This window comes from Loxodonta africana, chromosome 1 (genome assembly GCF_030014295.1).
Source record: "Loxodonta africana isolate mLoxAfr1 chromosome 1, mLoxAfr1.hap2, whole genome shotgun sequence".
Taxonomy (NCBI): domain Eukaryota; kingdom Metazoa; phylum Chordata; class Mammalia; order Proboscidea; family Elephantidae; genus Loxodonta; species Loxodonta africana.
The window spans coordinates 90,174,606-90,202,476 of record NC_087342.1 but is presented as its reverse complement, the minus strand read 5'-3'; the positions used below and the strand labels follow the sequence as shown (position 1 = coordinate 90,202,476).

At 51.7% G+C, this 27,871-nt stretch overlaps 3 protein-coding genes across 6 annotated transcripts; 1 reads left to right on the top strand and 2 right to left on the bottom strand.

Annotated features, from left to right (window-relative positions):
• Positions 1-301: 301 nt before the first annotated feature.
• Positions 302-2,805, top strand: SFTA2 (surfactant associated 2). The gene is made up of 2 exons (XM_023541659.2): positions 302-1,601; positions 1,820-2,805. Exons 1-2 carry the CDS (start codon positions 1,538-1,540, stop codon positions 1,957-1,959), a joined length of 204 nt encoding a protein of 67 aa, XP_023397427.1. The 5' UTR covers positions 302-1,537; the 3' UTR covers positions 1,960-2,805.
• Positions 2,645-18,851, bottom strand: VARS2 (valyl-tRNA synthetase 2, mitochondrial). Of its 4 annotated transcripts, none has more exons than XM_010601766.3 (30): positions 18,755-18,819; positions 18,097-18,226; positions 17,882-17,963; positions 17,665-17,765; positions 17,101-17,222; positions 16,923-16,989; positions 16,726-16,823; positions 15,110-15,191; positions 14,609-14,728; positions 14,047-14,158; positions 13,067-13,155; positions 12,468-12,558; positions 12,097-12,224; positions 11,905-12,008; positions 11,593-11,674; positions 11,214-11,290; positions 11,057-11,132; positions 10,671-10,776; positions 10,384-10,454; positions 10,123-10,248; positions 9,846-9,950; positions 9,631-9,699; positions 9,432-9,510; positions 9,180-9,307; positions 8,890-9,042; positions 7,841-8,047; positions 6,955-7,066; positions 6,630-6,805; positions 6,346-6,474; positions 2,647-6,235 (listed from the first exon to the last, which is right to left on the bottom strand). In XM_010601766.3, the coding sequence occupies exons 5-30, from the start codon at positions 17,184-17,186 to the stop codon at positions 6,143-6,145; spliced, it is 2,766 nt and encodes a 921-aa protein (XP_010600068.2). In that variant the 5' UTR covers positions 17,187-17,222; positions 17,665-17,765; positions 17,882-17,963; positions 18,097-18,226; positions 18,755-18,819; the 3' UTR covers positions 2,647-6,142. The 4 variants fall into 4 exon arrangements, with proteins under 4 accessions (XP_023397426.2, XP_010600068.2, XP_023397424.2 ...); XM_003422469.4 differs by having other exon boundaries at positions 2,841-6,235; positions 18,097-18,323; positions 18,755-18,824; XM_023541656.2 differs by lacking the exon at positions 18,097-18,226 and having other exon boundaries at positions 18,755-18,851.
• A 121-nt stretch (positions 18,852-18,972) lies between these two features.
• GTF2H4 (general transcription factor IIH subunit 4) lies at positions 18,973-24,694 on the bottom strand. Its single transcript, XM_003422449.4, has 14 exons — positions 24,511-24,694; positions 23,779-23,921; positions 23,227-23,331; positions 22,747-22,878; positions 22,389-22,485; positions 22,206-22,294; positions 21,884-21,995; positions 21,653-21,721; positions 21,359-21,442; positions 21,021-21,153; positions 20,690-20,820; positions 19,980-20,027; positions 19,740-19,818; positions 18,973-19,269 (listed from the first exon to the last, which is right to left on the bottom strand). Exons 2-14 carry the CDS (start codon positions 23,916-23,918, stop codon positions 19,097-19,099), a joined length of 1,392 nt encoding a protein of 463 aa, XP_003422497.1. The 5' UTR covers positions 23,919-23,921; positions 24,511-24,694; the 3' UTR covers positions 18,973-19,096.
• Between the last annotated feature and the right edge of the window lie 3,177 nt (positions 24,695-27,871).

Below are 27,871 nucleotides of genomic sequence, written 5' to 3'. Positions count from 1 at the left end.
ACAGATTAGAAGCGTTGGCTTACTCTGTGGTCCAGGGCCCACATCCTCACCCCAAGACCCCAAGTTCAGACTCCAACGCTTACCATGACTAGCCAAGGCCTGCAGGCCCAGCAGCAGTAGAACCAGCTCCATGTCCATGGTGCTGGTCACAGTGCCTCGGCCAGCCCATCTCCCTGGGTCTTTAAAGGCTGAGGCCAGGTGTGTCAGGGCCTCCATCAACACCAGGATTTCCATCCCAAGGGAGAGGCCACAATGCATCTCTGTGTTCCCAGCTTGAACCTCCTGCTCGTACCTCCCATGTCTGCTTCTCTTTTTGTCCCTTTATTACTCCCATTGTGGTCTTCCTCTTCTGCAGTGGGAGTCTGGGAGCTTCTGGGTGTCTCACTTTACCTGACGGTGTGGACTGTGTCTGTATCTCTCCATTTCCCTGGTCTTGCTTTTGGCTCCTCTCCTAGACTCCACTCTCTCTGCCCCATCCCTTTGTGTTTGGTCCCACTGGCTTTCTGGGGGGTGGGGTGTGGAGATGGACGTAGAGAGGCAGATAGGAAGACCTAGGACTTGTGCCCTTGAGTGTACGAGTGTCTCTTCATTCCTGCTGGATTTATGTGACTGGTGTGTCAGTCCGTCGAACATGTCCCTGTGTGTGTGCCATAATGAAAGATGGGTTCTAATCTCTCTGCTACTGACTTGGTATGTGATCTTAGCAAGTTACTTATCCTCTCTAGGCCTCATTTTTCTAGTATTTAAAGAGAGATAGTAAAGTAGATGGGCCTCCAACTCGCTTTGCATTCTAAAACTCTACAAATCTGTCCTCTGTTTACCATTCTTAGTGCTTCTGTGTAAGGGTGTTGGTTGAGAGTATGCAGGTGTCTCTTTTGCGTGTGTCCAAAGCGGGGTGTGGAAGGAGTGTTTGATGGAAACTCATGCCTCCACCTGAGTATCTAGGATGTGTTAGAGCAACTGAAGCAAAACATTCAAAGGTTAAAATTCCGCATTATCCAGATTTCTCACCTACGAAGCCATGGTGGCTGGGGGAGAAAGACACTTGGGTTTGGGAAGGAACTTGGCTAATCAACCACTCCCTTTTGGACTCACATTCCTGAGCCCTTCGGTGGCATGGATAATGGAAATTAATTACAGTTAATATTTAATCCCTAAAGGCCAACGAGAGGCCCAGGCCTGGGTGGTGCCCAGACACCTGCAGGAGGGACACGTCCAGATCCTGGCTTCCTCTCAACTTTCCTCTCTGTAGAACCCAGGCACCTTGAGCCTCCAGACATGGGGGAGGAGGTAGGGTGCAGGATTGAGGAAGAAGAAGCCCACCCTCTACTTTTCCCAAGAGCCCAGTGAATGACCCTCTCCTGGCTCCTTGAAGCCATACTGGGAGAACTGGAAAATCCAGTTACCCAGCTTCCCCCTCACGTCTCCCCGCAAACTCTGCACTAAGGACTGCATGGGGTGTAGGAGGGCAGGCCTCTTAGAAACAGCCAGCTGGGGCTTCAGATATCTCTTCGGTCATCCCAGAAGTTAGGTGGCCATGATGGGGGCTACGCTGCCTCTCTTCTTCCTCCTGACCCTCCTGGGCAGCTCACAGGGAACAGGTGAGGGCTTCAGGGCTGGACACCTGGGTCTCATGGCAAGAACAGGCCTGAGAAGAGGAGTGGGACTCCTTGGTCGCTGAAAGAGACGGAGGCCTCCCAGACCTCAGCCTCCGAGGATTCAGGATGGACGGGAGGAGGGATTCTCAAGGGAGTGTGGGGCAGGAGGATTGCCTTCACCCCAGGTTGCTGGGTCCTAAGCCGTACTTTTGGGTCCCTAGGGTCAGGTATGACTTTGCAACTGAGGCTGAAGGAGTCTTTTCCAGGAAATTCCTCCTATGACTCTAGCTTCCTGGGATTGCTCGAGAAGGTAGTTCTTTGGGTGGGGAAAGAATGGGACTGTGCGAGCTTGTTTCTGTGAGTCTGTTTGGGCCACTCACTGGGGGTCTGGCTGTCTCAGGGGTGTGCATAAGGAGCGATCTTACACTTCTCTCTTTAACCCTTTTTCTTCCCCAGCTCTGCCTCCTCCTCCGTCTCCCTCCAGGGACCAACATCACCCTCCATCATGCAGGATCCCCACAGCGTGTCACCTGCAAAGCCTGACAGCAGTTAGCCCTGTGCCCTCTTAGCCAGGGCATTTGGCCCTGTCTGACCCTGTCTCCTAACAGGGGGTGTCTAGCCCTGTCTTCCAGCAGGCCCTCCCCTGCAGAGGGGCAGTAAACATGCTGAATTCAGAGAGTCAACTCCGTGTCCGTGTCCGTGAACGTGGGGACGGCAGGACAGGGAGCTGGACCCCAAGTCTGACTGTCTTCTCAGGGCTGTTGCGCAGAGGGGCTTGTGATGGACACTCTTTCCTTCAACACCAGTGTCAGAGGCCCAGAAGGAATCTGGGAATTAACTATATGGGGCAACACACACACTGGACGCACATACACACTTCAAGCTGAGGTCTTCAGAACACATGGGAATAGAAAAGAAATATCGATTGAATTCCTACTTTATGACAGGCATGATGCTTTCCCATTCCAATGCTTGCAGCAGTTGTGAATGTAGTGGAGTGTTTTTGTTGTTGTTTTCATTTGCCATGAACTCTGACTTGCGGTGGCCCCACATGGTCAGAATAGAACTGTGCTCCATAGGTTTCAATGACCGATTTTTTGGGAAGTTTTTTTGCCAGGGCTTTCTTCCAAGGTGCCTCTGGATGGACTCAAACCATCAACCTTTTGGTAAGCAGCCAAGCGTGTTAACCTTTTGCACCACCCAGGGACAAATGTAGTGTAATAGGTATCATCATCCTATTTTACAGATGAAGACATTGAGGCTTAAACAGGATTTTCGTTTCATCTCCCTTTGCTTGAGCATTGGGGTTGGGGACTCAGGAACCCTGGGCAAGGATGTGGATAGAAGACCCTGGGACACGGTTTCCTGACCTAGGGATCCACGCAGGTCCATCCGGGTGGGACATGGGGTGGGAGGCAGCTCAGGTGAGAGATGGGGGGTTCAACTCAATAACTCCTTGTGAGAGGACAGCCAGCTGGGCTGCAGTGGTGGGGAAAGGGGGTGTCAGCAGTGCCTGTACTGGGCAACCTTGTGAACAAGTAGTCAGTCACATAGGCCCTGGCTTGAACCTGAGCAAACTTTTCTTGTCTCAGAACCTCAGTTTCCTACCTACAAAATAAGGGCAATAATGGCTCTTGCTTCATAGGAGGATTACATGGCTAAGACACCCAGGGCACATACCACAGTGCCTGGCATATTCAAGTGGGCATGGATGGTAGGTTTTGTTATCAGGATGGAAACCTGGTCCCAAGGTGTAATTTCTAGTCTCCACGGGGGCTCAGGGTTCTCCTTTCCTGCTTTCCTCTGAACCAAGTAGGTACTTAACTGACTCTCCTCCTCAAGATTGTCTTGACTACTCACAGCTTTCTTGAAATACAAGCATGCAGCCAGCCCAGACTTAACCATTTGGGCATATGGATATGATTGCTTTCTATTCTCCACATACCACCCTCCATCACCACCATATGAAATTAGAAAGTGGCTCCTTTGGAGGAAGGTGGAGAAGACAAGGGTTCACTACAGAGCATCCCCAAAGACAAGCGGAGGATAGGGAGACTGAAACCAGAAACACCCAAAATACAATTATCCTGGTATAGTTAGCCCGGAGGAAAGGCAGCCGGGACTCAAGGAGACCAGTATTTTATGGCTTGCCTCTACCGAGAACCAGTGGGCAGATGACACCCTTTGGTCAGGTGTGTAGGCCCCTGAACGAGTTTTGGGGCTGGATGTCTGAATCCCCAAGAGGCTGGAGGAGCAGACAGCTAACCCTTCCAAGGCTCAAGGCAGGGCAGGGCAGGGCAGTCCAGTGAAAAGAATGTTTTGGGGTTCACCAGACTCGAGGGTGGCAGAGACAGCTAGTTATACCCCTAATAGCCATTCTTCTCCTTTTGGATAGTCGTAAATTTTAGCTGAACATATGGCTACCCAACTGAAGTCTATTATTTCCTAGCTTCTCTTGTAGCTATACCCATGTGATTAGGTCCTGCCCAATGAGAGACAAGTAGAAAGAAGTGTCCAACTTCTTGGCAATCCATTGAAAGCAAAGGAGCTTCCATTTCCGAGAGAAAAAACAATAATCCTTACAATGACCTACAACGTCCTAGACCAGAGCTTGCCTAAAGAATTGTCTATGACGATAGACATGTTTTATAACCTGCACTAACCAAAATGGTAGCCACAAGCCACTTGAAATGTGGCCAATGTAAGGAACTGAACTTGTAATTTTATTTAATTAGATAGCCAAGTGGCTACCAGTTTGGACAGCACAGCCCTAGATCGTCCGCCTTGAACCTTCTCCGCCCGCCACCCTGCCCTCTAACCTCCACGACTTCACCTCCCACTATTCTCTTCACTCTCTGCCCACCATACTGGTCTCCTTGCAACTCTTTTAATATTCCAGAATGCACCCTCTTTAATCTTGCTCTAGCTCTTCCCTCTCCCTGGAACACTCTTCTCCCAGATATCCACTTGGGTAATTTCTGCACCTCCTGCAAGTCTTTGCTTAAATTTCACCTCTACAATGAGTTCTACCATGACCACCTGCTTAATACTATTACCTGTGCCCCAACACACACTGCAGATTCTCCTTACCTTACTCTTTCCTCCTCCCGCAAAGCACTTATGACCTTCAAACATATTATTTATGTATGTTGTTTATTTCTGACCCTCCCTGCTATGAACGAAAGTACAAGGGGAGAAATCTTTATTTCATTCTCTGATGAATCCAAGTGTCCAGAACAGGGTCCAGCACATAGGTGCTCAAAAAATATTCATCAAATTGAGAGGAAGAAAAGGGAAACTTCACACACCATTCTCTCCTTCTTCCATCTAGGTGTGAGTGTGGACATGACAGCAGGAGCTGGAGCAGGTCTTGGATCCAGAGTAGGGAAGTTTATCGGAATGGCAGAAAAATAAGATTAAAAGGGGTGTGCCCCATTATTGTGGAGCCCTGCACTGCTTACACCCATCAAGAGAAAAGTCCATCTTATCTAAGCCATTCTTACACTAGGTTTGTTATAGCAGCCAGGAAGAGCTTGCACCTAATTTGTTGGGTTGAATCCCAGCTGAAACCCTGGACGAACGACTCTCATTTTCTGAATACACTGCATCTCCAAAACAGCTAACACGCACCCATCAGGTTCTTGGAAGGATTAAATGGTACTGTACACCTGACACCACACGGAGGACCCAGCCCATGATAGGCCTCCATAACCAGTAGCTGCTCAGAGCTGCTGGACAAAATGTGACTTGGGAGTGAAAAGGTCAGGTCTCTGAATTCCACTGAGATGAGACAGAGTGTCTGGGGAGGGTAAGGTGGGTGTCTGTATATCTGAGTGCGTAACTCAGTCTGGGTTCGGGCAGTGTGTCTCTGGCACTTGGTCTCAGGTACACAGAAGGTTGGGGGGGGCACTCAACCCTAGCACACCCTGCAGACCCCCAGGCCCAAGGGAAGTCCCTGCTCCTCTCAGCACCCCTGGAGATTAGGGCCAAGAAGCAAGGAAGCTTCCATTTGGCATGAATTGAAAGAGGAAGGGCCTATTAGAAGTCAGTGCATTGTGGCTAAGTCCAAGAAGCAGGCAGAACTGGGATCACTGTGTCCCTGCCCCACCCTATTACTAGGAAGCTCCCCTTTCCTCCAGAGAGGCAGGCATATCCCAGCACCGACACTCCCATAGCAACCCCAGAGCCTGAAGCTAGGAGGCATTCCCCTCTTTTCCTCAACAAAGCTCTCAGAGAACAAATGAAGTAAAAATATCATCACTAGGGGAAGAGGACAAAGGAACACAAGCAGGCGTGTTTTGGATTTTAAAGTTTATCTGGATCTCCTCATTCCTAAACTTCATGCTGCACATCAAGGGGCTAGGCAGGCACGTGAGCCTCTCCAGGGCGCACACAGTCACCAACAAAGCCAGCCTGTTTCCTTGTTCACAACGTGAAGGAGAGCCAAGCAGTCTCTAAGGTCCCAGCCCTCCACAGCTGACAAATCTGTTCCCAGAGGCAGGTCTGGGAGGGAGAACACTGACAGGGACAGTGAGAGCTACAGCTCAGCACTCCCGGAGCTGAGACTCCTCCATCAGCTGCTGCAGGTGAGAGGCTGCCTTGTCTAGTTTCGACAACTCCACTTGGAGGGAAGAAAGCTGGCCAAGGAGAGAAGATGGTAAGGACCTAGGGGCAAGGCCTGCCTCCTCCCAGCCCACATTCCCTCAGGAGCCCCATGGGCTTCCTGGGTAGCCTTTCCTGGCCTCACCCTTTGCTGCCTCTGCGTCTCTGCCTCCCCCTGGGATGGGGTCCGAGTTAGGAGGTTCTCAAGCTGCTTCTGCAACTTGTGTCTTCGGGCTGCCAGCAGTGGTAGATGGGTCTGGGGGTCCACCAATCCCTGAGGAAGACCAGGGAGAGAAGGGTCAGACTCTGCAGACTACCCAATGCCTCCTTCCTCCCTATTCTAAGGTCCCCTCCCCACCTTTACAGAGCCCACCTCCCCAGATTTCTTCTCAATCCCTCCCTCCCTCCCCTCCAATCTTCTCTGGTCACCTGCAGCTCCATGAAAATCTGAATGCCATCACTGAGTGGAGCCTGGGCCCAGCCGGAGGGAGCTGCCATGCCTGGGGGTAGGAGGCCCACGGCCCCACAGTGGCCCAGGGTGCCCAGGGGCTCCAGGAAGGCCTCAAAGAGGCCCTGCTTGCTCTGCTCCGAGCTCTGCAGCAGCACTGGGAAGAGGGGGACTCCAGTCAAGTGTACATCCTTCTTCCTTCCCACCATGGGCTTCCCAACTCTGGGGTCTGTCCCATCAGGCTATTCCCTCTTCCCAGCCAGCCCCTTCTTCCCACAGGGACCCAGTGCCCAGCACTCGCCTCACCTCGGGGCCGGGCCTTGGTAAGCTGGTATGTGGCTCGGAGAGCCCGAAGCGCCTGCGCAGCCTCCTGGACCCGGGAGAAGCACCGCTCTAGCTCAGGCTGGTGCCAGTGTTCCTGGGGACAGGGACCAGAGCTGACAAACGGACTCCACCCTCCACCCACCCACTCCATCTCCTTAGGGCAACGAGATCTGTCCTCTCCACCAAACAAAATTCACCACCTCAAGGAATGAAACGTGTTAAAAAATGGACAGACACCTACAAAGGTTTTAGATAATCAGTAGTTGTCAATCTGATTGAAGATGGCAGACAACTAAAAATAAATTTAAATTAAAAATGTATTACTCAAAATTCACAAAACCAAATAAGCGTAAAAAGAAATTTAAACATTTAAATTAAAAAAAATTTTTTTTTTTTAAGTGAGTTTATAGCATTTATTCTTCCTTCCTAAGTTATTAAAGCTTAAAACCACATCGAGTTGGCTGTGAGTTGGAAGTGACTCGACAGGAATGGGTCTGGGTTTTTTTTGTTGTGGTTACTAACTCACCTAACCCTCGTCCCAGCCATGACACGTACTATTACTACCCCCAGTTTAAAAATGGGGAAAACTGAGGCAGTCACACAACTAGTGTCAGTCCAACAGAAGCCCTGCTCTTGACTGCTACATGATACTACCCCCAAAATTCCAAAGTAATAACAGCACCCCTGCACCTTCCCAAAGACATGACAGTAAACTATGAACCACCATTGTAAATGACACCATGGCAGCGAAGCCTTCTATGAGAACACCAAATCCTAACCCCTAAACCACCAGGCAGTGTCAGCAAACCCTTTTAACAGACTACTCTCCCAGCCCATCCCCAACAAACCATATCCGTGTGTAGCTCACCAAGCTGCAGGCACTGGGGTAAGGGGCAACACAGATGCTGGGAGCGGAGGCGCAGCCCGGCCTGGTGGGCAGCCGCTGCCAGAGCTCCTCGGCCAGGAAGGGCATCAGCGGGGCAAGGAGGCGGAGGCCAACGTCAGCACAGGAGAACAGGATCTGAGGTGGCCCCGAGGGGCAGGGGGAACGTGCCACCACTGGCTTCACTGCCTCCTGGGGAGGAAGCCAGAGGGTCAGAGGATGGCCTGGAGCCAGCTCTGTCCTCCCTACCTGTGGGGATGCTGTGGGTAAAGTGCAGTTCCTGGGAAAGAGGAGGGGCAGAGGCACTCAGCATCACACACCACTAAGAGCCCAGGACATACTCTGGAGTGTGAGAAAAGGGGGAAGTCTAGGAAAATTATTTTCAGAGGTAGGTGGGAAACACAACTTCTAGAAAGACGTGTAGTTTAGAAAGAAAAGCACTGAGTATTTTGCTTATCAAAAGAGAACACAGGTTTTTTCAAGGCTGACAGATAGTGATCTAGGGCAGTGGTTCTCAGTGTGGTCCCGGGCCAGCAGCATCAGCATCGACTTATCAGAAATGCAAGCTCTCGTCACCCTCACCCCCAACCTGCCGAACGAGAAGCTCTCGGGCCTGGAATCTGTGCGTCAAAAGCCCCCTCCAGGTGCTTCTGAGACAGAAAGCAAGTCTGAGTAGCCCTGTCCTGAAGACTGCTCCATTCTTCTTCCCAGGCCTCTCCCAGCCCCAGCCTGTCCAGGGCCCACACTCAGCAATCACAGGGGCGGACACGAATCCCTGTCTGCCTCTGAGCCTAATTTCCAGAAGTGTCCCCTCTTTCTCCCAAGTGACAGGCAAAACTCTGCCCAGGCTGCCCCACAGAAACAAGGCCCAGGAAAGAGGGGAACAGAGACTTCCTGTCTCATCTACTTTCATTTTCTGAGGGGAAAATGGAAAATTAACTTCAGAGCTCCCTGCCATGGAACCTGAATTCAAGGAGAATGAGAAGCAGGTCTGCAAGTGTGGAAATGCCAAGCCTTGTCCCTGTCTCACTCACCAGGTAGGTGTCACATAGGTTGTGGAGCCAGAAGTGATGCAGCGTGTGGGTGACAAGCGAGAGCTCGCAGGTGCGGAAGCCCCGCTCACACTCCCGGGCGGTGAGGGCGAGGCGGCTCAGGATCCAGGCATCCACAGGGGATGAGGGAGAGAGCTGTGGGCAGAAGAGGGTTCAGGACAGGGATGGCTCCCTTCCTGCTCCTCTCCTTTCCGTCAGCCCATGTTTCCTTCAGAACTGCCTTCTTTAGACATTTGACACCCACTTGGAGGCACCTCTTCTTTCTCCCTTACCTCCTCTGCAGGCTGGGGTGTGAATTTCTCCCCCAGGACATTGAGGATAAAGCGCAAGGCATTCCAGATCTTGTTGCAAAAATGTCGGGAGCTCAGGACCTCAGTGACAGACAGGTTCAGGTCACCCCCTGGGAGGGGAGGGAAACAAGGGAGTCTGTGCATTGGCCACAGCAGCACAGGAAGCTCCCCGCCTGCCCACCCCGCCTTCTCCACACCCCATTGCCTCTCCTGCCCAGTGTTAGCCCGGCTCACCCAGGGCTCCATGGGAGCACAGTGTAAATCTCAAGGCGTCTGTCCCACACTCGGGGATCCCGTGAGGGAAGTCCTTTCTCTGCAACCAGAGAAGGGGATGGCAGATACCTATGTGGCTGCAGGGCCAGAAGCCTGGGCTGAGGAAGAAATTGGTGGCTGTGAGCTAGAGGCTGGCAGTGGGGCAGATGCTGCCCCTCACCTGTGCTGCAGCTGCGATCGCCAGCTCTGCAGGGTCCAGGTTCCCATCCTTCAGCTTCTCCTGCAGCACCTGGGGAGGGATGAGTGGTTCACAGGCCTTGCGCGGAGGCCTTGCCCCCAAAGGCAATACTCGCTGTTCCCCATACCTCCGTCACTCCCAGTTACCCCCCCTTCAGACTGCCCTCTTCGATCCCTTAAGCTGGGTGGCATCCAGACCTGCAGCTCCGCCCCACTGATGATGTCCCGTGGGTCCAGGACATTCCCCAGGGACTTGCTCATCTTCCGGCCCTGTCGATCCCGAACCATGGAGTGAAGAAGCACCTGAGGGCATGGAGGGGGTCCTTTGGGATCTCTGGTCTCTGTACTTTGGGGATTAGGGTAGGAAATGAATCAGGAAAGAGGAACCAGGAACACAGAAAACACTGCACTGGGGGTTAAAGCAGGGAGGACAAGGTTTGGGGAAAGTTGCGATAGGGCACTGGAAGGCTGTTACCTTGCTGAAGGGGAGCTGCCCTGTCAGCTGGGTCCCCAACATGACCATGCGGCCCACCCAGAACAGCAGGAGGTCACTGCCCGTCTCCAAAAGTGACAGGGGGTAGAAACGAGCGAGGTCAGGAGTCTAGTGAAGAGACAGGCAGTAAGAGGCCCCATCCCTGGGTCTCTAGCTCTTCTCAAGACTTTCCAGACACCCAGGTGTCCTCTTTCTTCATCACCCCACCTTCACGGACTCTCTCTCCCTCTCGACCCACCTCACCTCTTGCGGCCAGCCCAGAGCAGAAAAGGGGAAAAGAGCTGAAGAGAACCATGTGTCCAGGACGTCAGGGTCTGGGAAACAGAATAGGGAATGAGGACAACTAGAACCCTGGTTTCCAGGACCTCAAAGTGCAGCTGCCCACACTTCCAGCCCAACCCTAACCCCATCCCCAAAGACCAGGGGTCTGGCCCTGTGCCCCATTTCCCACCTTTCTCAACCCTACCTTCTCCATTTCATATCTGCTCCCTTCAAAGTCCCAGACCCACTCCCACAGCCCAGGCACTCACCCCTCTCCAGGGTTAGCTCTTCCCCTGGCCTCCCTGTCAGTTCTGCAGCTGCCTGTCTGGCCTCAGCCTCTGACCTCCCGACTACCCAACAGTCTTCCCCAACGTTCTGCAAAAGAAGGGGTGAAGGGAGTGTGAAGAACAATGGCAGCTGATGGGTATAAAACAGCACTCAGTCTTCATGCTCTTTCATGGGGTCTCAGGCTAGCTGGTGCCCTCTGGGGGTTACTATGAAGACACAGGCGGATGTGGAGAACTTTTGTCAGAACTAAGACCTAAGATGTGAAGCACAGTGACAGGTAAGGAGCTGGGACCGGCGTTGGAAGTCCTGATTCCTAGCCTAAGGCTCTTTCCTCTCACAGACCCCTCTGTGACTCCCTCCTACAAACCTCTGTCTGCTCCTCTACCACCAGGTAGGCTGGGATCTGATGGCCCCACCACAGCTGCCGGGAGATACACCAGTCCCTGCCAAGAGGACACCGTCATTTCTCAGCACAACCAGTGTGTCCCCATCCCTATTTCCACGAAAGCACCCCTCACCCTTACCCAATGTGGGAAAACCAGTGCTGCCAGTTCTTCTGGTGGTAGGGTGGATGGAGTCCCAGGGCCCCGGACTCCACAGCCTGGAGGAAAAGGGGTCTTTAGACGGTGCTTCCCTTCCTGCACTTGCAGTCCCCCAGGGCAGAAGAAGTTGGGGGTCCATGGTGCACTTAAAGCTAGAAAGGACCTCCCAAACCCCCTGCAAATTTCCCAGGCTTGAGTAAGGATACAAGCCAACCTCCATCCACACAGGTCTCCTCCCAATGACCACAACTAGAGAGAACTTCAGGTAGGAGATCCTTCCGCCTCCTCATTCCTTCATTCCAATTCTCAGGGAGCTCCCCGGCCCCAGATCCCCAGGTCCTTCCCAGCATTGCAGTCTCACCTTGGCGGCCTGGTCCCCCATTTCCCGGCAGCGGACAAACCACTGGCTCTTCAGCAGGCATTCTACCACATCCCCGGATCGGCTGAAAAGGAGCAAGGGTGAGCGCACCACACCTGCAGCCCTGAGCCCTTCTCCCAGGGACTCAGGGCCTAGTGTGTGCCAGGCCCCGGTACCGAGGGGGCAGCAGTGAGTAAAACTGACCCGGAGCTTGTATTCGGGTACAAGTGTCCAGAGCCATCCCAGTACCACTCTGCAGCCTCATTCGTTCCCTTTCAGGGGTGGCTCTAAGCAAAGGGGTTAAAACGGGGCTACCTGCAGATGCGCAGCACCATGGGGTGGCTTTGAAGGCCCCGGAACAGCCCCCGCTCCCTCAGCACACACATAATTTTCTCCCGGGCCACAAACCGGTGAAGACCCTGGAGAAAAAGCAGCAAAAGTGAAGATTAGAGGCCTCTAGAAAATAAGACAGTGGGAAGGGGCAGAGAACACTGAAGCTGGGGCCACCTGCAGCCAGTCCCCGCAGAGCAAGGTCATGGTCCCATCCTCCGCAATGACACTCTGGGGGCTCAAGCCATGCCGGGCTCCCATCTCAGCATCAGCAGGGCTATGGGCCGGAGTCACCTTCACTGCCCCTGGGGGAGTGAACGCCAGTGAGCCCTTAACCTTGCCCTTGACATTTCCTCTTCCAGATGTATCACCATCACTCGTGCCTCCCCACCCCTCTTCTCTGTACCTCCCATTCGTTCCCCACTCCCCATTCAGACTACCCTGGATGAGTATTCTCCTCACCAACTCTCCTCTTCCTTTCCCCTCGGACACCCTGCTTTCCTCCTCCTCCTTTCCCTGTCCTCCCCCCGATCCCCATCTTCACTCACCTGTGCCCACGTGTGGCTGGACAGCAGAGTCTGTGATGAGAGGGAGAAGGTGCCCAGTCAAGGGGTGACGAAGTTGCCGCCCATGTAGATGCTAAAGGGAAGGGAGAAGGATCAAGGCGAGCAGAAGCATGCGGTGGGAAGGCCTGGTCTGGGGCATGAGACTTCCTGGGCATAAAGAGCATGAAAAACCAGAAGGCAAAAAACTACAGCAGGAGTCAGCAACCTTGTTCTTAAAGGGCCAGAGAGTAAGTACTTCAGGTTTTATGGAGCAAGGAGCAAATTTAGTCTCTGTCACAACTACGCCACTCTGCCACTGTAGCAGAGCTTGATGTGGCAGCTATAAATAAGTGAGTGTGGCTCATACAAACACAGGTGATGCACCGGATCTGGCCCGTGGGCCAGTTTTTCTACCCCCCAGCCAGAGAAAAAGTGTAACAGGGAGAGAAGGCAGTAGAATCTGAGCCACTGAAGACCTGAGACGAGAGAATATGTCTTACGAAAAGGAGTGGAAACAGGAGAGAAGGCGCCATATTAAAAGGAAGGGAAGAGAAAGGTGTGGGGAAAGCAGGCCAGGGTAGCAGGGGTGCCCTGTTCATTACTGTGTATCGGGAGTCATCAGGGTGGATGGCCACAGCCACATCTCCAGGCAACGTCTCTGGCCTTGTGGTTCCTACCACGACCTCAGCATCTGAAGACAAACATTCGCTCAATTACACCTGGTCACCACCCCACTGCTCAGTCCTGACACAGCTTCTGCCAGCAGAACCAGAAACAGGAAGGGGCAGAAAGCAGTCAAGGTTGAACAGGCCCCAGGACCAACTAGAGCAAATGAGGGCCAGGGCCTATAGAAGCCTGGGGTTTTCTTGTTAGCAAATGACAAGAGACTTGAGAGGGTGCCTGGTGCTAAGAATTTCTCAATGACTTGAGTGGGAGAAACAGAGGAAGCAGATTAATAAAAGCAACTACAGTCCTTGCTTAGGAGCCCTGATGGCACAATGGTTAAACGCTCAGCTGCAACCAGAAGGTCGGCAGTTTGAACCCACCAGGTGCTCTGCAGGAGAAAGATACGGCAGTCTGTTTCCATACAGATTACAGCCTTGGAAACCCTATGGGGCAGTTCTACTCTGTCTTACAGAGTCACTAAGAGTCGGAATCAACTCGACAGCACCCAACAACAACAACAAAGTCCTTGCTTGGTGCCCAGAGGGCAGTGGGGGGTTCTCAGCCTTCTAATCACAAATCCTGCGCACTCTGCAGGGCTAGTGCCAGCCCTTCAAATGAAAAACATCCTCTGACTAACCCACCTCAGCTATCTTTCTCACCTCTGAACTCTGCAGAACATTCAGAACTGATCTTTTGTTTCTTTCCTGGGCAGCAGACTCCCGGAGAACTAGACAAACCTCCCAGAAAACAGCCACTTGCACGTTTCTCACATCCCCCATAAAACTCAAGAAATGTGCCCAAAGTAATGCACACACTACAAAGGTGCCTTGTGCCCCTCCCACCAGATTTCCCATCAGCCTGACACGGGCTCAGGAAAACAGGGGAAATAGATAGCCCTTCTGTGGACTGCACTTACCAGGCTCTCCATCCACAGGAAAAGCAATGAAAACAAGGAGGCCGAAAGAAACCGGGACAGGGCAGCCAGGCAGTTGAAGCTGTGTGTGGCCCGGCAGGGCCCGGCTCTCCACCTTGAAGGGGAGAGGTAGCAGTGTCTGAGAGCAGCCTTTCTGCAAGGCTCACACCCACGCCTCCCACTGCCACCCATGCCTTCCACCCTGGCCTCCCTGCAGCCCATGAAAAGATGCAGGACCGCCAACCTCCCGTCACCTATTTCTTCTACAGTGATAGTTACAGTAACAGAGCATTTAAACCATGGCCAGATACTGTGCTCACAGTTTACACGAGCCCTTATTTAATCCACACAACACCCCATGATGCAAGCACTTCCATCATTCCTAATTTACAGATTGAGGAAGCTGAGGCCTAACGACACTAAATAATCTACCAAATGTCACACATCTCTTAGGTGGCAGGATGAGATTTGGACCCAGGCAGTCTGGCTCCAGAGTCTGAGTTCTTACCGACTTTCCTACCTTATCTCAGAGCCCTCCAAACCTGCTTCTCTTTCTCTGCCTCACCTCAATATCCGAGATGGCTGATCGTAAAGCACATGACCAGTTGACAAGCTGCCGGTTCCGGTACAACAGCCCCGCCTTGTAGAGTCGCACAAAAGCTTCAGTCACAGCCACTGAGGAGCCCTAGAATGACCTGAGTGTCCACACCCGAAAGCCCCTTTTCAGCCTATGACCCCACTGAGGAACCAAGCATTCTCACCCCCTGCCCCCAGTGCAAGGGGACCTAGTGGCACAATGGTTAAACACTTAGCTGCTAACCAAAAGGTCAGCAGTTCAAACCCACTAGCGGCTCTGTGGGAAAAAAGACCTGGCAATCTGCTCCCATAAAGATTACAGCCTAGAAAACCCTATGGGCCATTCTATTCTGTCATACAGGGTAGCTATGAGTCAGAATTGACTCAACGGCATACAACACCCCCAATGCACACAACAGCCCGTTTCTCTGCACAGATCTCTAAACACCCCGCCCCACCACCGCCCAGGAACCAAGGCATCAACACTCACAGCGTCCATGGTGAAGCACTCTCGATCCCAGTCCAAGGAGGCCCCCAGCACGCGGAGCTGCTCACAGATCTCCCCACCTTTCCTGTGCCCACAGACAACTGTCGTCAGCAAGCACAGTCTGAGCGCCTCTTATGGACCAGGTCCAGCAAAGCCCCAGCGGTGCTGGGGGAAAATGGAGACAGACACACAACCCCATATGGGGCCGGCTGCTAATCAAAAGATTGGCAGTTTGAACCTACCCAGCAGCTCCGTAGGTGAAAGATCTGACGATTTGCTCCTATAAAGATCACAGCCAGAAAACCTTATGGGGCAGTTCTACTCTGATCCCTTGGGGTTGCTATGAGTGAAAATCGATGCCATGGTAACTAACAACAACATGACATTAAAAGCAGCATAATGTTCTACAGCAACAGGAGAAGGGGCAGCCAATTGTGGTAAATGTAAGAAAGCTTCATAGAGAAGATGGCATTTGAAAACAGAACTGGAAAAATGAAGGTGATTTCAACAGATGGAAAGTGAAAATGTGTGAGTGAGGGAGGTGATAAACTCTAAGCAATAGGATAAGTTACAAAAAAAAGAAAACAACATATACACACACACCCCCAGTCACCAGTTGCTGTTGTTTCCAACTCACGGGGGCCCTATGTGTCAAAGTAGAACTGTTCCATAGGGTTTTCAATGGCTGATTTTTTGGAAGTAGATCGCCAGGCCTTTCTTCCAAGGCACCTCTGGATGGACTTGAACCTCTGATCTTTCAGGTAGCAGCCGACCACTTTAACTGTTTGCACCACCCAGGGACTCCATCCAGAACACAGTAGAGGCTTAAAACTATTTGCTGAGAATTAGACACAGTCTTTGCCCTCAAAATGTCATAGCTTCACAGGGGAGGCTAGACCAACGATATCTAGTAAGAGATATGATTCAAGCCACATTTAAAAAAAAAAAAAAAAAACAAACCCACTGCCACAGTCAATTCTGACTCATAGAGACCCTATACATAATATTAAATTTCCTAGTAGCTATGTTGAAAGAAAAAAGAAAAGCAGGACTTGATTTAGTATTACAGTATTTTACCCAATATAGCCACAAAACTACATTTTCTTTTTAGTTACCGTGAAATTGATTCTAATTCATGGCAACCCCATGTGCGGCAAGTTGAACTCTGTTCTATAAATACATACATACATATATATGGAGCCCTGGTGGCACAGTGGTTAAGAGCTCAGCTGCTAACCAAAAGGTCAGCAATTCAAATCCACCAGCTACTCCTTAGAAACACTATGGGGTAGTTCTACTCTGTCCTATAGGATCTCTATGAGTGGGAAAGGACTCTACAGCAAGGGGTTTAGATTTCTTTGGTTTCTGGTTAGTAGTCAAGTGCAAATCCTTTGCACCACCCAGGGACCTGTGTACATACACACATATATATAATACCACATAAATACATTAAACATCAAAAAGCCTACGAAATGCTCAGATGCCCTAGAAATTACCTAACAGAAATTAGCGCTGGGGTGGGAAGAGCCACGAGCTATAAGTCAGGAAAGAATGGACTGGGAATCCAGGGCCCAAATCTCTGGTATCTCGGCCCCTCTATCCCTGCCCCTCATACTCACTCCTCCTTCCACTTCCACACCTCCCTCAGGAAGGCTTCCCGGCTCAGCTCATGCCTCCTCAGGCCCTGTTCCTTCCATAGCTGTTTCTCCACCACAGCCTATATAGGATAAGGAGCAAATAAGCTAAGAATAATGTAGCTTTGAGAAAAAAAAAAATCTTTTTCACCAAGAAAAGGAAAAGTTGACAAATGGCATACTTGTGTAGCTATTCCTGCATGATCCGAACCAGGGACCCAGAGCACCTGATCCCCACGCATCCGGTGCCTGCAGTGAAATACCCTCACATGAGCCCTGGGCTTACATGCTACCTCACGCCCCACCCCTCACCTTGCTATTTCCCCTCCAAGAACTCAAGCAGCCCCATTCCCCTCTCACCAGCGCACCAGGGCATCCTGTATGGCTACCGTGAGTGCGTGGCCAATGTGCAGAGAGCCAGTGACATTGGGGGGTGGGATACACATGGAAAAGGTCTCCCCTGTGGCTTGGGGCAGCTGAGCCTAGGAAAAAGAAGTCAAAGGGCAAGAGATGATTAGAGGTTACTTGAGGGAATTGCGCCCTCTGGTGTCTCCACAGGAAACCCTGGTGGTGTAGGGGTCAAGTGCTATGGCTGCTAACCAAAAGGTCAGCAGTTCAAATCCACCAGGTGCTCCTCGGAAACTCTATGGGGCAGTTCTACTCTGTCCTATAGGGCTGCTATGAGTCGGAACAGACTCGGCTGCAGCTGGTTTTTTTGGTTTTGGTGCCTCCATGGCAGAAGGTACTGCAGCAAACTGTCCTGCAAGTAACAGGGAAAAGAGGGACCAGCCAAAAGAAAGGTTTGGAGATGCCAGGGACCGAAAACACGCTCTCCCACATTTTTTTGGAGCAGGCTCTGCAATGTGACTGGCTGTGAGCTTCTGACTATACGGGCCATTGGTCCCTTCCCTGTCAGGTACTGACCTTATATTCTGGTTTGAAAAAGCCCTCTCGCACCCACCAGGGGTACCAGGCAGCCTCAACATATTGGGGGCTGTATGCAGGAGGCAGGGGCCTGGAGACATCTGTGAAAGCAAAGAATATTTCCGCTAAACACCGAACTTTGTTCCCATACTGCATTTCGGCAGACCAAATGGGCAACAAAAATGTGACAGAAAAAGCCATCGAGTTCCTGGGTTACCTTTCTTTTCACCGGGTTCTGTAGGAACTTCATATAGGACTATCTCCTTAGGAGTCCAGGCCTTACTGGATTCTGCAGGTGGCTGGAGGTAGGGCGACAGGGATCAGAAGGTGCGGGTATATTCCTAGTATACCCAGCCATCTGGATCCCAGCCCCACGTGCTCCTCCAGCTCCCTCCAAGTCTCCTCAGAGACTCAAGCTGTCTGCCTTCTAACCTTGTTCTTCCCACTTATTCCAGCCTCCAGTGCAGCCTGCCTTTCCTGTAGGCGCTTCTGTTTTGCTTCACGGTTCCTCCGGGAGATGGGGGATCCATGGGGCTCTGACTGGGTGGAAAGAGGCCGAGGCCTGGGGAGGCCCCGTGATGGCCTCAGCCCCCAAAGTGGCGGTCGAAAAGAGGCCAGAGGCAAATGAAACATCAGGAATGCCCAGAACGGGCCTAGATCTGTTACAGAAAGTGCATTACAATACGGGGGTGTAGAGGGCCACACCGTTTTCTAAAGTTACACCTCCCATTCCTATTCTCTTCTTCCTGCTAGCCCTGGTCTGTTATTATAAGCATCGTCCCCTCCCTCACAACCCTTCCTCGGCGAGGACTAGACCGCACGGTGCCGACAGGAACAGCACCCTAGAGTCAACGCGACCAGGCATCTTCTGGTGCAGGGTTGGGGTCTCTGGCCCTCGACATATGCATCTGCGACATGAGGGTGACCTCTGACACACCGGGAACCAGAGAGGAGCTCCACCGGGGTCACGGCGACCTTCGCACACCCAGGCGCGGCCCACACTGCCCCAGTCACCGCGCAGCCCGGCCTTCCCGCCCTGCCGGGCCCTCGTCGTGCCCCTACTCCCCGAGGCCGCTCCGCGCGCGCTCACCTGCCGGTCCCGCCGCTATCCCAGGGCGCCCCGCGTCGGCGGCACCGTGAGCCCGAGCCCGGAACTTGACCCGCCGCACGCGCACTGTCGGGAGGCGGGGTCCGCCCGAACGCATGCGCAGCAGCTAATCCCAGCCCTATCCTTCCCCCTCCCCGGCGGCTTCCAGAGCGAAGAGCGGGCCGCCGCGTTAGGCAGTACGCGGAGAGGCGTCCGGGCCATTGGGTTCACTTCCACAGCTTTATTAAACAAGAAAATCCCGACATGTAAATAAAAAAACACCTGAGTTCTGAGGCCGCCTCGACGCGGCTGACTGGCCCCGCCCCCGCCCCGGTGCCCGCACACTCAGGAGCTGTGCTTCTGTCGCTTCCAGAAGCGCTTGACGTCGCTGTGCCCGGCCGGCGTGACCACCATGAGCCGCTTGGCCGAGTTCTCGAACACTAGCACGCCCAGCTCCCGCGCGTGGGCCAGCAACAGCTCAAAGTCCACCTGGGACAGGAACTGGTTATACAGGACACCTGGGGTCCGCGGACAGCAGTGGGGGAGAGAGAGAAAGAAGATCTTCAGGCTTGGGGGTACTAGCCCATGAGAGGGGGCCTCAGGGCAGTGATCCGAGCTTGCCCTCCCTCCAACAAAATTGCAAAACCAATCTGCTTGGGGGCTCATGTTAACACTAGTGTGATCTAGCCATGTCCTGGAAGGCAATATAATACCAAAAAAAAAAAAAAAAAAACACAAAAAAACCTCATTAACGTTTACCAAAACCAAAGAAATTATCCATTCCACTTTCCCTCTCCTAGCTAAATCCAACTTGCACTGATTTTTCCCACTTTATTTACTGCTACCTGTCCACCCTAAAATAAGTGTTTTGCCAACTTGTCTCTCCCAGTCCCGGCAGTAAACAAAAACAGACAAGCTTTCAGCTCATCAAGGCTGAGCTGTCCTTCCTAGGGCCAATTAGCAAGACTCTGCCCCAGAGCCCACTCACCCTCAGTGAACCGGAGTCTGTCCCTTTCCAGCTCCCACAGCCGAATCTGGTCTGTGATGGTGGGGGGCAGCACAGGGGTCTGCAGGGGTGAAGAGTGGCTGTAAGGATTCAGGGAGACTGTCCAGACAACCCTAGCCCCCCATTCATTCCCCGGACTTGGATGCTCCTCTCATTTCCATCCTCTCATCACCAGGTGCCTGGGGGTGCTAGCCTCCAGCATCTTGGTACCTAGTTTTATACCTGTTTGAGCATCACTGGGTGGGCCCTTGTCCTTAAGAAATGGATGATCTAGGAAAACAGACAATAAAATCAGGGATAGAGTAAGAGAGCAGGAAAGCCATCTGAGCTATCACCTAATGTCACTGGAGTATCAACTTACTCTGTTTAAAAACACATAACCACATCCCTCAACACTTGTGCCTGTCACCATCCCTGTCCAGCTGTTCCAAATTGCTGCTCCTACTGGTCATGTCTGCTACTCCTTCTCCAGGGCTTTTGCCCTTTCCAGAGCCTGGTTTTGCTTTCCTTTTTTTAAAAGTCGCAGCAGCTAATTTTTTTTTAGCATTTACTGAATGGTAGGCTCTGGGCTAAATGCTTTACCTCTCATTGAATCCTCCCAGCAACGCTGTGATGTAGAAAATGTCATTATTCCCATTTTCCAGAAGAGGAAACTGAGGCTTACAGAAGTGAAGCAAACAGGACCAGTTTACACAGCTAGGAAGTGGTGGTGCTGAGACACAAATCCAGGGTTTTCCCTCCTTCCACGTTTTTTCCTTTTAAAGGTCTGTCTGTTCCGACACCTAGAGCACTGACTTCTCCTGTGCCTGGTGCTCAAACACAAACACACCCCCAACTCCACCTACTGTAACAGGCCTGGTACTAGCCTTCTGTAACGTGACTACCTTGTACCCCACGGCCCAAGTGCAGCCCATCTTCCCATGTGAGGATACCTGCTGGGCTGTGATGCCACTGGCGATAGCCTGCTGCACACTCTCCCGGGTCACCTGCGCCACCACCATGTTGGGGAAGCGATAAAGCATCTCAGAGAAGAGGGCAATGAGAGCGATCTGCAGTTCCGACTCTGGCCAGGGGTAAGAAGAGAGGATGAAGACACCCACACCCGGACCCTCTCAAGCCCCTCCTACAAATGTGATAAGGAACGTCAGGGAACTGTGTAAACATGCAGGTGCCTGGGAGATCTGAACATAAACCAGCACTCCCTCCTGCTCTCTGCCCCTCTCTTCGCCCACCCTCCCCTCCCAGCCCTCTGTCTGTCCTCACCCGTGTAGGCATATAGTCGGTAATTAGTTTCCACTATGATGAAGCCAGGCTGATGCGCAGTGCCCCCAGCCCCAGAGACACCTGATGAGAGATTGATGGCCAGGCGTGTGGGGTAGTAACGCCGAGATTTCCTCTGGAAGGACAGAAGGGAAGGACAGAGGGCCCTCAGGTCACTGCCTGACACCTCCCTGCCTAAAACTCAGGTCCCTCCCCCTGCACAGAACCTCGGCCCCCAACTTCTCTCCCCTAGGGACCAAACATGCAGTCCTGGCAACTGCTTCCTGCTACTGCCTCCACCCTGGCTCTTCCCTAGGATCCATGCATCTGGGTGCTTGTACCTTCCTCTGGAAAACGAGTCCAAACTCACGAAGATGTTGCAGGAAGTTCAACAGAGAATCACTCATACCTTCCACAGAGTAATCCTAGAGAAGAGAGGTGGCCACCTGGGGTCCAAAACACATCCCCTCCTCTCTCCCCCAATCCCATATGCTCATGCCTCCTTTCCCATCTCTGGTCATTCTTTGTCCAATCTTACCTCCTTACTCTACTGCTCCATAACCTGAATTCCCCTTCCCATCAACCTACCCCCTCAGTCCACCCACCCAAGCCCCCAGCTCCAGCCCCCTGCTTACCTTGCCGAGAGTAGAGAAGCTAAGCTGGAAGAGGAAGGAGAGAATCTCCACTAGGTCCATGCCCCGGCTCTAGGGAGGAAGGGGCAGAGAAAAAGAGGAAGGATAGGAGGGAGAAAAGGGAGGAGAAGGAGAAAAGAGAAAATCAGGAAACAGAGCCTATAGGTGGGGGTCTCTCATTGGGAGTTGTCTTGGGAAGAGCAGAGCAGGCTGGCAAGCAGCCCCTGGCCTCACCTGGGCTGTCTGCAGATACTGCAGCATAAAGTACCAGAGCTGGGCAGGGGTATCCAGCAGCAGAAACTGGAAGCCAGCGGAAGTAATGCAGGGTGGCTCTCCAGGTTCAGCACTAGGGACACAGACAGGGACGATGGTGGAGATACACAGAGAAGGGCCACCATCCCCACTTGCCCTCTCACTTTTTTTGGTTTGTTTTTGGTATCTTTGGCCTTACTCCACCCAGCTCTCCTTTTTTCAGCCAACCCCTCCAATCCTGATCCTCCCGAGACACCCAGTTTAGCAGGGACCCAAGGAGACAGCAAAGCAGGAGCTGTTGTACCTCTTCATGAGCCCAGCCTGGCTGAGGAGCTGTGCCAAGTCCTGGCTGACAGCTGCACTGGGGGAGCCCACCATGAAGTGCAGGACTACCTAAGAAATGGACGAGAACAGAGAGAGTGATGCCTCTAAGGGCCACAGGTAAGTAGCAGCATGAACAGAGACACACACAGTCCCAAGTCCTCACCTCCCATCGCTCCTCAGCATACTTGTCCAGGGAGGGAACGTCCCGGGCATGCTTGTCTGGTCCTAGCTGACTTGTGTCATCAGACCAGGCCTTTCCTCTATGGCCAAAATGGGCCAAGAGTAAGGAACCTGCCCTGTGCTCCCCACCTACCCCCGCCCCCTTTCCCCCCTTATCCCCATGGAACATGAGTGGGGGACATTTCCTACCCCACCCAGCTACATCTGGTCCAACTGATTTATTTATAAAGGGGCTCCCAAAGGTGCACCCACAAGGTTACAGGGAGGCCCCTTGGGAGTTAGCCCCCAAGAAGTTTATCATTTCCCCTGTCCTAGCTGAGGAAGAGATGGAGGTGACATACCCACCCAGAAGGGCAATGCGGAGGTTCTGACGGAAGATGGGGTTGAGGATGAGGCCCTGGAGACCTCCAGGGAGCAGCTGGGTGTGCCAGATACGGAGGCCGCTCAGCAGCCCTGTACTTTCCTCCTGAGCCCTGAAACAGAAGCAAAGAGGTGACTTGGGTGTCTGGAGAACAAAAAGAAGTAGGCCCATAAAAGCTTTGATTTCTGCCTTTTCTGAACCAGAGATCCTTAGAACACTGTTCCAGAGTGAAATCAGTGTCTTAAATTTCTTTACTCTAAGGCTTATCAGAGCATCTCAGTACATATCGCGGCTCTCCGAGAGGGAAATATAGCATGCAGAGTTCCCAAACTTAATTACAAGCTTTGTGGCATACCCATTAATACCATTAATACTTCCCGAGAGTGTTCGAAGAAACAGCAGTTTGGGAAATACACCTGCTGGGAAATTTGTATCTGGTGAGAAAGCAGTAGAGACTCACTTGCTGAATTCCTTCTTCACCCACAGGGCTACAGCAGCTTGTGGTAAAGGCTGTTCCAGAAAAAGCATCCGCATCACCCAGTTCTTAGCCAAAGATGGGAGCTCCCTACAGAGGAGTAGATGTCAAATGTTAATGTCAGAAGCTGCCTTATAGCTGCACCTATGCCATCAAAACCAAAAAAAAAAAAAAAAAAAAACCCATTGCTGTCAAATAAATTCTAACTCACAGCAACCCAACAGGACAGAATAGAACTGCCCCATAGGGTTTCCAAGGAGCACCTAGTGGATTCGAACTGCCGACTTTTTGGTTAGCAGCTGTAGCTTTTAAGCACTATGCCATCAAGGGCCTCTCAAATGTCCCATCTTAGCCCTCACACCTTTACCAGTCCTGCTGCCCCACAAACTCCATCTATTTTGGCCTACCACCCTTCTGAGTAATCTCCAAGTTCTCCAGGGCTGCTAAGCCTCTACCCATGATAACTTATTCAAGTCTGGAGGCCTTCATTGCATTTTCCCCCCACCACATGGTCCCTGCCTTCAAGGGGGTCCTCACCTGAAGACAGCCAGACAGGTGGCAGGATGCCCATACAATCGGTCCAATACCCCAGGGCTCAAGCCCCCTAAGAATTCCTGCAGGTTCCGGCATTGTAGGTGTACTCGGTTCAGTCCGCCCCTTGAAGGGGTGCTCTCCATCACCTGAGGGATGCATTGGTAGAAGAGCACTCCCACCAACCATGCCAGTACCACCCCTCACCTTTCTCATTCTGATTCGAGATCAGATTCAGCCTCCTCCACGATAACCCATCTTTTCTGTGGTTTCCTTTTCCATCTCACTTATCTCCTCCTGTTTCTCCCAAATCTGACCAAGCTCCCCTACTTGCCTGCCTCCTCACACCCTACTTCTGTTAATTGTCCCATGTTTGCAAAAATCATTTTGTATTTCAATGGCTTGTCTCACTTTTAGCTGAGCAGTGGCTAAGTAGCCAGTTTGAACCCAGTCCCCTCCCTCCCTTCCATCCTCCCTGGTCAGATCAGGCTGTGAGCTCCAAATCTGTCAGTTCTTCCCATCTGCAATTTCTTAGCCCCACTTGTGCTAGGAAACAGCAATAAATTACGTCTCCCTGCCACCGTTTCCCCCCATTCACCGTGATCCCACATAGTCCTAGCTCCTAACTTCTCCCCTACTTTCCTCCCACTCCTCTCCTCTCAATTTCTCTCTCATTTCTCCGCCACCCCCGCCCTCCTGGGTGCCCCTCACCACTCTGGATCGATACCCCTCGCGCACCCCGAGTCTCGAGCAGTCGCTTAATGGGAACTGGTGTCTCGCATTGGCTCCCAGGAATAAGAGAAAGAATGGTGAAAAAAATGCGAGAAAAAGACTGGCAAGAGGGACGAAGGACTTCACAGGCAGGAACCCAGAGCGGAGGATTTAGAAGAGAAAGGAAGGCGTGGAAAAGTGGGGAGGAGAATAGGCGCTGCACTCCCCAGCCGCGGGACATACTGGGAATTGGAGTCTTGTTCTTGTCCATCCCGAAGCAGGCCGAAGCGCGTCTGACTACAACTCCCGAAACGCACCGCGAGAAAGCGGGCAGGAGAGAGGCTGGTTTTTAATTTAGAGAGCTGGGGATATCGGCTGGGCTCTTTCGTTCCGCGGCGCTCTCGACCCGCGGTGCTAACATCGCATCTAACCGGCTTCGGCGGCAGGCGGGAGGCGGGTCCCGGGAGTAGATGGGCCCGGAGGGCTTCCGGGCAGAGGCGTGCTGAGGCGGCGCGGTGTGAGGCGCTTAGGCTTAGAGACGTGGGAACTGGGTTCCTTGAGCTTAGTTACTCCCCGTGAAGTTGGGACAGAGCACATTCCCGAAAGTTTGCGCGAGTTTGGAGTTGACACGGTCCAATGAGCCTTGTTGCGCAGTGGTTAAGCGCTCGGCTGCTAACCGAAGGGTCAGCGGTTGGAACCCACCAGCTGCTCCGCAGTAGGAAGATCGGGCAGTCTGCGTCCGTAAATATTTACAGCCTTGGAAATCCTGTGGGGACAGTTCTATCCTGTTTTACAGGGTAGCTATGAGTTGGAATTGACTCCACGGCTATGTAATTGATTCGGTTTTTGGCTATTGCACCTTACTTGGCACGTAAGTACTCAATAAATCTTAATTTCCACCTCCACCACGCAGTCACCTCTCGTTTAGTTAGAAGGTCGTTATAAATACAATTAAAAAAAAAAAAAGTTGCTCTGATTTGGCTTACAAATCTACTGCAGGGAAAGGGGAGGGGACGTCCTCAGACTAGGAGTACACTTCCCCCCAAGTTCCTATAAGGCAGGTTTTATTATTCCATCTTTACAAACGAAAACTGAAGCCCAGCAAGGTTGAGAGATTTGCCCACAATCAGACAGCTAGACAGTGCAAAAGCTGGAATTTGAAGCACATTTGTGAGGCAGCAAAGGATACTGGACCCAAAATGGTAAGACTTTCTTAGGCTTTGTATTCCCTGTCTGTTTCTTTAGCAGTCAGCATTTAAAATCCTCAAAACATGATACAAAGCTGACAAAACTCTTTTATGGCAAAAGTTAGAATTAAAAGACAGATTACGGTCTGGGAAGAAATGTTTGATAAAATAGACAAAATACAAAAAGCTCTTACAAAGCAATAAAAACAAAAGAAAAGCACAAGAGATGAACAGACAATAAACAGAAAAAATACAAGTGCCTTGTAAACAGATGAAAAAACTAAATTTCAGTAGTAATTATGGAAAAGTAAATTGAAACCAAATATCAAAGTAAACCATAAAGTACAAGATTAGCTCAACAATAAAAAACAAAACAAAACAAGGTTTGACAAACTCAGTGTTCACAAGGATATACGAGCATACTCATACAAATTTTTTTCACTTACACACTTTTGTCAAAGGTTGACATAGGCAGGCCTTTTTAAGGGCAATTTGGCAGTATCTGTCAATAGTTTCAGAGCTCTGGGGGCGCAGTGGTTAAGAGCTCAGCTGTTGACCAAAAGGTCAGCAGTTTGAATTCACCAGCTGCCTCTTGGAAACTCTGTGGGTCAGTTCTCCTCTGCCCGGTGGGGTCTCTATGAGTCAAAAAAAAACTCGAGAGGCAGAGCCAAAATGGCGGAATAGACAGACACTTCTGGGGAGCCCTCTTTACAACAAAGACCTGAAAAAACAAGTGAAACCAGTATGTTTGTGACAAGCTGGGAGCCCTGAGCTTTAAAGGCAAGCTTAGAAAACGAACTGAGGGGCAGGGGGAGGAAGAGACCATTCAGAAGTGGAGAGCGGTTATCGAACCTGAATCGCCGGGAGCCCTCAGGCACCATTCCTGGAGCGGCAGCAGCGGCGGGCTGGTACTAGCATTTGGCCACCGTTTCCTCAGGAAGAAGCAGCCAGCCTTACAGCCCACTCACACCTCCGGAACCTGAGGAGAACAGTGCTCTTGGCAAAAGCTAAGTACTTGGGTATATTTTACCATGCCCCCCCACCCCCAAGCCAGCTTCAGAGGCTGAACTCCCTGGGCCTGAGATAGGCACTGTTCAGCACCTAGAGCCATCCTCCCAGCCTTGGGGAAGGAAAAAATTTGCATTTGGGAGAAAAGATAATTTGCTAGTTCCACTAACCCGGGGACCTCAGGACAGAAGCAGCTCCTCTCCAGGCATAAACCGTCCGTGGACTTTGAGCACCTTTCCCTTCTGCATGGACGTGTGTGGGACTATTTCGGGAGAATAGGCCCTTGTTGGCAGACTCTGACCATTTCAGCTGTGCGTTTAAGAGGTGGGTGTTTGATGTTTGACATTGCTTTGCCTATTAAACAAGGTCCCCACCTACCCATATCAGGGACCTAAGGACTGGTAGCTCCACTCAGGTCACTCAGGTCACCCAGCCACCCGCGACAGGGGTCCAAAGATAACTGGTACCTCCCAGACCTTACAATCAAAAACTTTGGGTGCCCATGGTCCGTCTGCAGAACCCACCCACCTGCACACTCTAGGGAACAGGGACATGCTTTCCTCAGAGACACTCGGGAGTCGGTTCTCAGCCACCTACCTTGTTCAGAGCGTGACCCCCTGCTGCAATCAGATACCGATATATATGCCAATCACCCCTGCCCCTCTAAGTCTGTAGTACAGAGCCTGTAACACATACTTGATGATCAGCTACCCGGAAACCTGAGCTGAATTCATACAACAAAACTGAATGGACTCCTAGACTGATATACCTGATAACAGCTCTAGCCATCTGGGGACCAGATGTCAGAGCTCAAAAGGTGAAAATAATCAAGCTAGCTCACTCAAGCAACCCATAGGGTTATACCAAAACGAAACAAAGCAAGAAGCTACAACACATTAAACAGGCATAAAATAATACAATAACTTATAGATGGCTCAGAGGCCACAGTCAATATCAAGTCACATAAAGAAACAGATGATGATCACCTCAACAGGCTCTCAAAACAAAGAATCCGGGGATCTTCTAGATGAAAGTGCATTCCTGGAATTACCAGAGACAGAATACAAAAGTTTAATATACAGGACCCTTCAAGACATGAGGAAGGAAATGTGACAACACGCAGAACAAGCCCAGGAAAACACAGATAAAGCAATTGAAGAAGTTAGAAAGATTATTCAGGAACATAATGAAAA